The sequence below is a fragment of the Neomonachus schauinslandi genome, chromosome 5 (genome assembly GCF_002201575.2).
Source record: "Neomonachus schauinslandi chromosome 5, ASM220157v2, whole genome shotgun sequence".
Taxonomy (NCBI): Eukaryota; Metazoa; Chordata; class Mammalia; order Carnivora; family Phocidae; genus Neomonachus; species Neomonachus schauinslandi.
In genome coordinates, this window is record NC_058407.1 from 100,945,608 (window position 1) to 100,958,157 (window position 12,550).

General features: G+C 34.4%; 1 protein-coding gene across 1 annotated transcript in view; it reads left to right on the forward strand.

Moving 5' to 3' along the window:
• WNK1 (WNK lysine deficient protein kinase 1) overlaps positions 1–12,550 on the forward strand; it is a 143,500-nt gene that overhangs the window by 87,968 nt on the left and 42,982 nt on the right. Inside the window, 4 exon segments of the mRNA XM_021690700.2 lie at positions 5,360–5,448; positions 7,229–7,448; positions 8,901–9,234; positions 10,308–10,495. Of these exon segments, the coding sequence (XP_021546375.1) occupies positions 5,360–5,448; positions 7,229–7,448; positions 8,901–9,234; positions 10,308–10,495 (831 nt within the window).

Here is a 12,550-nt window from a genome sequence, read left to right on the forward strand (position 1 = left end):
AAATCTTTAAAAAAAAAATAAAATAAAATAAATGCATATTGAGGCTTTTAATAGAAGGGAAGGGGGAAGAGTAAATTCTTACCAATTCTGTGTACTAATTCACAGCTGTTTATTTTTTTTAATGTACCATGAGAGAGTAGTAAGGCTTTAATATCACCTCTTTTTAAAGTAGGTAAATATTTAAATTAGGTAATTTAGGTAAATTGTTACGCACAGTTTTCAGCGAGTTTAAGGGATGTGGCCCAGGTTGCACACACACACTTGATATATGAGAAGTAGACCTGAGAACCCAAATCTGGTATTGTGATTTCCTTGGACAGTGTTCTTTTGGCTGCATATTCAGAGTTTACATTTTGGTTGTTGAGCCATTTTCTTTTAAAAGCACAGTTACAACACGATAGGGGTGAGGGACTGTTTAGATAAATAGATTTCTAGTGTGGGTTTTGATGTCAAGGAGGCAGAACCTGTGGACATAATGGGTGGAGCTTTGACCAAGTAAAAATCTCATTTTGCTTGTTCCGGGATCTGTTGCTTTTGGAGGAAAAGCAGGAGGAGCAGTAGCGGAACAGTTTCCCTGCTGTTCAGCATGTAGGCTTGTTTAAAGGGCCAATCTAGAATAAATAGATTATTGGCTGAGCAGAGTTAAACTCATGTCTGAGAGTTGGAGAAGCATGGCTAGTGTTAAACAAGAAGCTATGCTTCAGTCTGACTTTGATGTCTGCCTTGCTTATGCTGTAGGCTAATTTACTGTTAATTTCCATCTTATCAATTTCCTCCCTTTTCCTCTAACTGTAACAAGTCTATTTAGTCTTTTGTGATGGATTTTACAAAGAAAGACTTTTGCTCAGTGTTTGTCATCATAAATTCTCATTGCTGCTGCTGCCCTCAAAAGGATTGTGTAAAGGAGGTGGGTAAGAATTTCTGATATATACAAAAGGTGTATTGTAGCCATTTGGTAATATATGTAGCAATATTAAATTGTTTACTTTAGAATGTTTTTTAAAATACCTGAATTTTTGTGGTTAATTTCCACTACATTTTGTATGAGGAAGAAGGAGGCTTTTCTCAATTCTAAATGGTGAGGAAAGATTTTACTTTTATGAAAGTATAGATAAATGTTACCCTAACACATTTGAAACCTGAGCTTTTAAGAAGCAAGTGCTGGCAGTTTTAAGAGCTAGAATATTGAACCAGAGAATATTATATTATGACTCACTTTTATTTTTCCAGCAGATTAGTTGGCAAGCCATAAGTATATAGAATTAAAAGAAAAACTAAGTCTATAAAATGCATGTATGTCTTTTTCATTTTTCTTAGTTCAAATCAACATTTTATAAACATATCAACTCTTAGTGTGACTTTGGGGGGAGCCACAATTGTTTCCTTCCTTCCTTCCTTTCTTTCTTTCTTTTTCTTTTCTTTCTTTCTTTCCACTCTAAAATTGCACACAAGTGGCCTTTGTTTTTGTTTTAAGACAATACATAATTTTGTATAAACTCTGAAGTAAATGGATATACATTAGATGCTCAAGAAGTACTTTTGTTTAATGCAGGGAAACATGCTACCCTCCCATGTCAAAAAAACATAACATAGCACTATTTGCCTAAAGAGAGATCTTGTGAATTACAAAAGTAAGCAAGAATATTTCTAGAGCCAGTGAGTTGCTGGCTGTAGAAGAATGGAGTAAGAGGGTATGTCTCTAACCAGATTTTTCTTATGTGTAAAATATTAGCCCAATTTATCTACCTTAGTACTCTTTTCTTCTGATTTTGTGTTTTTAAATCTCATTCAGAACTAGTGAGCAAAACTTTGCCTTTACTGGTCAGAACTGCACTAGAATAGTACTTAGTGGGGTCAAATCAGGAAATAAAGGAAAGAGGTAACATTAGGATTTTAAAGGCTCTAAGTTGATTGTCTTTGTTGAAGTATATGAACTAAAAGGGAAACAGATGAAGACAAAATTTTATATTATCAAAATACTTTCTCATCATTACTTTGTTCTGTCTGGTGCTTAAAATCATGTTTTAGAGTAATCTACATCATTTTTTAACTTAAAAAATCATCAGTTACCAAAAATATTTTTAAATATATTGAGTTCTTTCATTTCTTAAGAAGCCTATAGGTATGATGAATGTGTCAAAACCTGTACTTGTTTATTTTATTTTTATTTTTAATTTTTTTAAAGATTTTATTTATTTATTTGACAGAGAGAGACACAGCAAGAGAGGGAACACAAGCAGGGAGAGTGGGAGAGGGAGAAGCAGGCTTCCCGCGGAGCAGGGAGCCCGATGCGGGGCTCGATCCCAGGACCCTGACCTGGATCATGACCAGGATCATGACCTGAGCCGAAGGCAGCCACCTAACGAGTGAGCCACCCAGGCGCCTCTGTACTTTTTTATTTTAAGCAGCTTTTTATTATATGTCCCAGATGACTTTTCTGTAGGTCACTTTCAGGGTTAGTGAGGTTTCATGCTCATTTTTACATTTTGGGGGTCACTTACAGTATACAGTCCCCATATATTCTTGCTTCTCAAATGATTCAGAATACTTCTGCTAGATATTTTGATAATCCTGGCTTCTTTTTTTTTTTTTTTTTTAAAGATTTTATTTATTTATTTGAGAGAGAGGATGAGAGGAGAGAGAGAGCACATGAGAGGGGGGAGGGTCAGAGGGAGAAGCGGACTCCCCGCTGAGCAGGGAGCCCGATGCGGGACTCGATCCCGGGACTCCAGGATCATGACCCGAGCCGAAGGCAGTGGCTTAACCAACTGAGCCACCCAGGCACCCAATCCTGGCTTCTTGATGGTAGCTGACTGGTAGCTGAAATTTCTTCTACCTTTTTCATTATCTAAGTGGGTAACAGTAAGCCGCATTAATCTTTTAATACCAGCTGCTGGTATGTTAGATCTCAATTTTATTGGCTACCTTGGCACCTGTAATATGTTTTTTAAGTTGGCAGTGGCATCACAATGTTATATAGCATTGTATGGAATTTTCTATATTTGAATCTTGAATAGGTTGAGAAAGCAGCTTAACCTAGTAGATTCAAGGTGTTACATGATTCACAGTTGCTGGTTTGCTATTACGACATTATATAGCTCATTTGTTCAGCTAGTATTTCAATTTTAAGTAGGAATTCCTATTTGTAGAGTAGTGAATGTGAATATGTTTGCATGGGTAGGATTAACAAGAGTATTACTTATTTTTAAGGGTAACAAAGGATAAAAGTAGGTTCACTGTAGATCTTGGTGATTATTTTTCAAGAGAATTCTTTGCTTCCTTTTAACCCTAAGCTTTATTATCTTTGGTGATTGCCTCTGAATTCAAAAGTGACCTTGGGTCAGCAAACTTAATTCAGAGAGCTTTCAGTCTAGATACTACATCTGATTTTAGCTGCTGTGAATATAGGATGGTAAATTGTACAGATATTATCCCCATTTGCTAGACAAGGAATCTGAAATCATCTTTCCAAGATGCCTGTGCTAAATTGGAACAGAAGAGTCTTCTAATATAATCAGTGTATGTGTGTCTTATTAATATGTAGTTTTACTGCCTGAAGACCAAACTACATACCCCTAAAATATATATTTTTATAGAAGAAGCATTTCTCCTAATCATATTCTATATTTTCTTTAGCCATTTTCCTGTAATATTTGAATTGTCTTTACATGCAAAGGCCAAATATATATTAAGTGTCTAATTTTACCAAAGAACATTCTTTCAGATAATTTTCTGTCAATAGTGAATGTTCTACAAACTTAAAGTATTTTAGGTTGTTCTTCACATTATGTTTATAAATAGCATCTTTAAAGTTTGCTTTTCTACAGTTTTACATGTTTATTGTAGAACATTAAAAACAAACAAAAAACAAAATCTCCAGTGTTTCTACTACCAGAGAACTTTTAGAGTACATTATTCATTTTTTTTCTTAAAACAGTTCCTATTTTCTAAAGCCTTAGTTTAAAATACCATACCAGCTTGCTCAATTAAAGCAGCCTTTTGCTTCAGCAGCATTATTTTCTTGTTCTCATTAGAATTATTATATGAAGACAAAGACCAGTTGGGAAAACATAGCTGGATTTGAAAAATAAGAAGATTGAGGAAGATTGTGACCTTTTAGTCAGTACTTAGAAACTAACCTTTTTAAATGCATGGATTTAACTTTTAGGGTCAGCCCTGCTGACACTTCTTTGGTGTAGAAAGTTAGCCCCAGAGGTAGAGATAGACTCCTCCAAATCAGGAGTTTTTAATAATGCAGTTGAGTAATTGATGAGAATTATCCCATCACAACTCCAATATTTAAAGACTTTTTAGTGGTAACCATTTGATGCATTTCATTTCAATCTATGAGAAGTTACATGCATTCCTGTGATTTATCAAATTATTATCATTAATTCTGTTTTAATCTGTCTTGTCACTGAGACTATAGATGATTAAACTTTATATACTATATTCTAACTTTTCTAGTCCCTCTCCCTCATTTTCCATTCCCTGTGTTTTATGTGTTTAGAGACTTACAGTGCCACTTGGGCAGTATATTAGTGCAGCTGCTCCATGTGGTTACTTAGACAAGGTGGGAAGAGAAAATGAGATGTTTTCTCCATATCACCTTTTAGGAGTATTTTGTTACATCTTACATATATTTTCCACACATTGCTGAAATTTTTATTTGCAAAAAATTTACACTTATGAAGATTCTAAAATACTGCTAGGATACTACATAGTATTACATATAATAGCGGTATTGAGATTTCTTCTGAAATTAATTAGAAATCTTGTCTTTTATATGGATCTGATATATCACTTTTCATTTTATGTTTCATATGTACAAGACAATTTGTTCTTCTGTTATCAAGCTAAACCAATCCAAATCCTTAACTCCTATACTTGTTGAGGTTGTTAGAGTACTATGATAATAGAATACCTGCCAAACTAAGCATGTGAATTCATGCCCATTCATGGATTCATTGTTAAATACTGCATTGATTAATGTGTTAGGGAACAAGGCTGCACAAAAGATCTAACCTTTTAGAACATTTGGCCCTTCTCTTTAGCCAGTAACTTCCTTTACCTGAAACACAGCAGAAGATATGACAACAGCCTCAATTTTTCCTTACCTACATATGGAGGCCATGGAAGTAAGTGACCACGCTATCTATTTCTTGTTGTTTTCTTGTGGGAGCTAAATTGCTACTACCCAACTCTGACCCTGCAATGGACCAGCTCCTGTAGGCAAATCAGAAAAAAGCCAGGATGGTGAGAGGCTAATCTAATAGAACCTTAAGAGGCAATTCAAAATCAAAGTTCAAAGAACCTGCCTTTATTAATGTGTTTTTGTTGCTATTTTTATGTTTCTCAGGGAGTGAAGCCAGCCAGTTTTGACAAAGTAGCAATTCCTGAAGTGAAGGAAATTATTGAAGGATGCATACGGCAAAACAAAGATGAAAGGTAAGTTGCCACTTTTGACTTAGGTGTTGCTTAAAAACGTAAAATGTAATGATATGCTCTAAATACAATACTCAATCTGAAGTGTATTCAGTACTTCACTTGTGTCTCTCTCTATTTATGTCATGTAATATCTTTAAAAGTAGAGTTCTGGGAGTGCCTGGCTAGCTCAGTCAGTAGAGCATGCTACTCTTGATCTTGGGGTGGTGAATTCAAGCCCCCATGTTGGGTGTAGAGATTACTTAAAAAATAAAATAAATTTTTAAAAAAAATCTTAAAGAGTTCTGTCCATTTAAGATAGTATTGAGATTTGATAGAGTGAAATGTTGTAAAAATGTGGTATGGTAGAGTTCAAGTGAACCAGAACCACCTTAAACATAGTGCTGTATTCAGTGAGAACTACTTCTAAAACATAAACTACTTACAAAGCATCAACATGATTTATAAAATTCAGTAGGGTTCAGTCTCTCTCTGACCAACAGATCTGTACCTAATTCTTTACCCGTTGAATTCTAAAAGGTGAAATAAAATCTTGGCCCTTTAAAATAAGCTCAGCTACACATCTTGATTTGCTGTCATTGTGCCATAATTTTGAAGAGCAAAACATCAGCATTCCTTTCAGTAAAAAGAGACAACTTTGCCCAAAGCTTAGGAGGAGATTTGGCTTAGTCATTTGTACTAATAGGACTTTTCTCAGAGGAGTGGCAAGTATCTGATCTGTCATATAGCTGATTCATCACCCGTTAGGCATGGCAAAGATCCAGTGTCTGTTTTTGAAAAATAATCTACCCACACCATCCCCCCTCACCCTCCAAAAAAGAAAAAGTAGACCAGCCAGTATAAATATAAATTGTAAGTTGAGCATAATCTACCTCCTGAAGAATGTGAGCAATCAGGTATATCAACCAAATTAAAGAATTCCGTATCTTCACTTCTCCGGTCTCCTACTCTTTTCATAACTTTGTTATTTATCTTTAAGGCTGTTTAGTAGAAATTTAGTTTGGGTTTCTAATTTTATATACAGTGTTTGGAAAGGAGAGTCCCTTATCTAAGAACTTTTTTTACTATAAACAAAGGAGTATTTGTTTCCAGTCTTAGAACATATTACTCTGTTTCTTTTTGGATGGTACAGTTTACTAGATTACTGGTATTTTGAAACCATTTATCTAAAGAAGATTATTCCACATTCAGACTTCTTGCCTAGTACACAAATTGTTGAACAAGGAATTGAGAGAATTTATTGTGGTAAATAAAGTTGTAGTAGAAGGTAAAGAACTAGAAATCAAAAAACTTATTTTCAAATTTTGATTCAACCATTTGAGGCTTATAACCATGAGCAAGATTTTCACCCTCTCTGAGCCTTTGTTTCCTAATAATCAGGAAATAATATCTCATTGGATGTTGGTCAAGGATCAGATGGGATCATAAATAAGAGGAGTATTTGTTAACTATAAATTCTACATAAATTATGTGGTATTTTGAAGCTATGACATTCTGTATATTACTTGCCATTGTTAGTACATTGTTAACTAATATGAGATTAGATCACTTAGATTAAAAAGTATCGCTTTTAGCTCTTATTTATAAATGATGTTGTATAACTTGAGAGTAAAACTATAATCACTGTTCACATGGAGCAATGTAGAAATGAGTTATAAACTTGTTTTTTTTTTTACAGTCTTTATTATTCCAAGCATAACAGTTATCAGCCACACTTGAAAATTATGTTTTCAATCTAATGTCATTTTGTTTTGTTTTTGTTTCATTTCCCTCTCTTTGGAAGATATTCTATCAAAGACCTTTTGAACCATGCCTTCTTCCAGGAGGAAACAGGGGTACGGGTAGAATTGGCAGAAGAAGATGATGGAGAAAAGATAGCCATTAAATTATGGCTACGTATTGAAGATATTAAGAAATTAAAGGGAAAATACAAAGACAATGAAGCTATTGAGTTTTCCTTTGACTTGGAAAGAGATGTGCCAGAAGATGTTGCTCAAGAAATGGTAAATTAACAGGGATGGAACTAAAGGGTATTATGCTAAGCAAAATAAGTCAGAGAAGGACAAATATCACAAAGATTTCACTCTTATGTGGAATTTAAGAAACAAAACTGATGAACATAGGGAAAGGGAAGGAAAAATAAGATGGAAACAGAGGGAGACAAACCATAAGAGACTCAATTATGGAAAACAAACTGAGGGTTGCTGGAGGGGAGGTGGGTGGAGGGATGGGGTAACCGGGTGATGGGCATTAAGGAGGGGATTTGTTGGAATGAGCAGTGGGTGTTATATGCAACTGATGAATCTCTGAATTCTACCTCTGAAACTAATAATACACTATATGTTAATTAAGTTGAATTTAAATTTAAAAAATGGTAAATTAGCATTGATCCATCATTTAAAAATTTATGTATATTTATAAACATATTGTTGAGCAAAAAATTTTATGAAGCAGTGTGGATGGCAGATCTCATTGATAGAAAATTGTGTTGATTAATGGCCCTAAAAGTTATTTGTAATTGAGGAAAAGATATGTACATGTAGATATGTAAGGATGGATAGATGGATGGCTGGGTGGATCTAGAATGCATCCTGAAGTAATGTGAAAGTCTATGAGGTTGAATGACTCCTAATTTATATAAACCTATTGAGTTAGAATGACAAGTTATATTTTCTAAATATCGATACATTTGATGAGTCATTTGGATAAACTCTATAAATACATAATGAATTGTTTTTACTTTGAGGGAGTTTTCAAGATCAGTTATTAGTAGGCAGCCTTTGATGAATCACTTTATGAAGTATATCCAAAAGGTGACTTTTCAGAAAAGAAAGACTTCACCAATTTTATGCTTGCGATAGTGCTTAAAATAGCCAGTTAATATGCAGAGATACTCATAGAATATCTCTACTAGAATTTATAAGAACTATTCAATAGAAGTTGCCTCTGAGAAGGGGTTGGTATGAAAGAGATACTTATTTTAATTGTTAGTTTTTTATACCTTTAGAGATTTGTGTGTGTATGTTTTTTTAACTTTCATGTATTGATCACAATTGTTTTATCTGGTTAAGTTGTTGCCTAGGGAAAAGAAGTAAAAACAACACAGGTTAATACTAATAGTTACATGTGAGCAGGAAATAGAGTGACTAGAATAAAAGGAGCCTTATTGTTTTATTGTAAGAAGTGAAGGTATAACTACCTTGAGTTTCTACAAAGTTTCTACCTTGAGTTTCTACAAAGATGATGGCACCCATCCCGTAAGTATCTACAAAAATGGTTGAGAAATGCATAATACAGACAAGTAATTTCACAGTTTGGTTAAGACCAGTCATTGGAGAGGTCTTTCTCTTCCCCTTTCTTCCTACTTTTTCCCCAAAGGTGCCTTTTTTGTTTTATATTTGGTTTGTTTTCTTTTGATATAGTACTGCTTCCTAATGCACTCTTTTATCCTGTAGGTAGAGTCTGGGTATGTCTGTGAAGGTGATCACAAGACCATGGCAAAAGCCATCAAAGATAGAGTGTCATTAATTAAGAGGAAACGAGAACAGCGGCAGTTGGTGCGGGAGGAGCAAGAAAAAAGAAAGCAGGAAGAGAGCAGTCTCAAACAGCAGGTAGAACAGCAATCAAGTACTTCCCAGGCAGGAGTCAAACAGATCCCGTCTGCCAGCACTGGCATGCCTACTGCTTCTACCACTTCAGCTTCAGTTTCTACGCAAGTAGAACCTGAAGAACCTGAGGCAGATCAACATCAACAACTACAGTACCAACAAACTAGTATATCTGTGTTGTGTAAGTATTTTGGGAAGTGACAAGTATGCTAAGGATACTCCTAATTGACTTTTCATCTTCTTGTTCATCATTTTGCACTGGCCTCTTGGTTTGAAACATGAATTCACCATATAATAAGAAATTTGAGGGGCGCCTGGGTGGCTCAGTCATTAAGCATCTGCCTTCAGCTCAGGTCATGATCCCAGGGTCCTGGGATCGAGCCCCGCATCGGGCTCCCTGCTCAGTGGGGAGCCTGCTTCTCCCTCTCCCACTCCCCCTGCTTGTGTTCCCTCTCTTGCTGTGTCTCTTTCTGTCAAATAAGTAAAATCTTAAAAAAAAAATTGAAATGATCACCATCTACTTTTTGTTTCTATTCTAACATCCATCACTAATAGACTAGAAGGACAGAACAGTAAGGAAATGTGATTAGGATATAAAATAATTTTACAGGTTCCAACATCTTGGAAGTTCCAATTTGTAGATTTTTACTTTTCACAATTCCTTAAAATAAAATGTAATCATGAAACTAGTATTACACTGTATGTTAACTAACTGGGATTTAATTACAAACGTTTTTAAAAACTTAAAATCTACAAAAATAAATAAAATGAAATGTAACTAGTAATGAAAAATGAACAAGTTTATCTTAGCTATTTGTAATTGAACCTGTTAGTCTGGTTCAGCTTTTTTTAGCAACGCTGAATAACATACAAACTAGAAATGAATGAGGTTGTTAGTTTTTTATTGAACTATCTGCTTAATACAAAGAATGCACTGGTCTCCAAAGTTAAGACTGATGGCTTACAGCATTCCATTTTATTTCCCTTATTCTTCAGGTAATAAGATTCTATGATAGCCATGAAGGTTTGTTTTTTTTTTTTTTTTAAGACATCCTTTTTTTGCCATATGGATCCTTCGTGTTTTTAAGCATAGAAATCTACTTAGTTAAAGACTAGTATTCATGTTTTATTTAGGTCAGGTCTTTGCGAAGAAAATACTAATTAACCCTAAAGTCATGGGTTTGTGATGGGAAAATATAAACTTCCCTTTTGTGATTTGTCTCTCTGTTTTGTGACAATTTATTTCTCCTTCAGCTGATGGAACGGTTGACAGTGGTCAAGGATCTTCTGTCTTCACAGAATCTCGAGTGAGCAGCCAACAGACAGTTTCATATGGGTCCCAGCATGAACAGGCACATTGTACTGGCACACTCCCAGGGCATACAGCTTCTGTTGTCCAAGCACAGTCTCAGCCCCATGGGGTCTATCCACCCTCAAGTGTGGTAAGTAACTGCATAAAAAGAGTGTAAGCCTATAATGAGAGCCAATAGATGTATGTTAAATTCATATTCTTTCTACTATCCAAGTAATAGCATGAGTCTGAAGTAGAAAGTGTAAATGGTATATTTCTGAAGGAAATAGGAGTACAATTAGAGTAGTTCTGGCAGGCTAAGACATAAACATTACTGTGTGAGAATTAGCTAAAATTCATATGTGAAGAAACTATGTACAAGATTTAGACTAATCTGCATTTGATTAAAGATAATGCTCTCTTTAGCACTTTAGAGTTGAAACTGTTCAAAACAGCATTAGTTGGACATACAGATGATTTGGAGGGTGGGCACAAGGAGACTTTTCAAAAGCTTACTTACTAAAAGATTACTGAGCATTTTTTGTAAGATTTCTTACTGTATAAAACAAAGGTAAGACGTTCAAACCATTACAGAATGCTGCATGTGAGTACTTCAGAGTGAAGGAATCCTTTATTTGTATGACCATTTAATTTAGCGCTTGTGTTTAGTTAACCATTAGTTGCTATGCGTGTTCCTGCCTTAAAGTCTGTGTTGGACACAAATTCCTTCCCCAGTATACATTCATTTGCTTTTTCTCTTTATTTGGTATTGTTTTATTACAGATTTATTTTCAGAATCAACTTACGGAGATTATTTCTTGAAATATTTTATGCATTTATATATACATAAACACACACACACATAGCCCCGTCTTTTACATTAGCCATTTTTGCTTCTCATATAGAAAATGTTAAAATAGATCTCAGGTAATACCCTATTTCTTTTGTTGACCCTCCGTGAAGTCTTCAGAGATAAATAAAGTACATCATCTGCCTCAGGAAAGAATTGGAGAACAACTGGTCACTGTATAGCACTTGTTTAGTGAGATCTTTAACCAGATAGATTTTTTTGTTTCTCAGAAAGCTTTTAAATCTGAATGTTACGGAACTTCTCTTCATTAAATGAAAATCTTTCTCAAGAAAATATTTCTGCTTGCTCTGTTCTTTTATCCTACAGCTTGAAATAAAAGATGTTTTTATATTTCAGAGTCCATTCATCAGTCTTGAGATGAATGGCCACAGTAATACAAACTACTAATACACTGTTTTAACAGTCTACTTTTCTGACCTTTAAAATAATTAGGTAGGGTAGAAGAACTTATAAAGACTATGTAGATGTATTTCTTTGTTCTGACATATTATTTGTCAGCATTCATATCCGTTTCTACTATTGTTCTAATTGATTTTTTGTGGATCATAATAACTAGATTTTTTAAAAACTAATCTCTTGGCTTCCCTTATCACTGGTGTCTGTATTTTAGAAAAGGAAATAGAATGATCATGAAGATTTTAAATATTTGAGCCACAAACATCCTGTATTTATTGATGCTCTAGAGGACTGTTAATGACGGCCTTGCCTTTTAATTTTCTGTAGAGGTAGCATGAGAAGAGTTATCAAATATTGGGGATTTTTTTAATCTTATGATTCCATTTCTTTCTTATTCCAGAAAGAATTTATTGTGGCTTACAATAATATATCAATGTGGAATATAGAAAAATTAGAGTAAAAAAGAAACAAGGGTGGAGAAAAATAGAACCAGGAATGAACTAAGTACGATAAGTATACTGATACTTTCGTACGTGCTACTGGTATTTGAGCCACAAATTTGGCTCAAAGCATTCTGTGCAGCCAGTTTTGGAAAAGAAAACATGATTAGTGACACAGTTCACAATACCTAAAGGAAAATAACGAGTTTGCTCAGGATAACCTTACAGTATTAGGTATACTGCTTTTTTTGTAGCTATATTAAAATTTTTATGTTAAGGTGCCTCAGACTTTATAAACCTAAGTTGAATCTCTCATATGCCGAAAAATTGTTAAAGTTACTCTTTAGAGATTCACATTTAAGATAATTTTCCATTCACTACTTTAGTAAAACTACAGAATGTGTCTCTATCTATCGTGCATTACTTCTAGAAAACTAATGCTTTTCCTACTAGAAAATGACTTTCTACCCTCTACAGATAAAAATAGGAAGTGGAATAA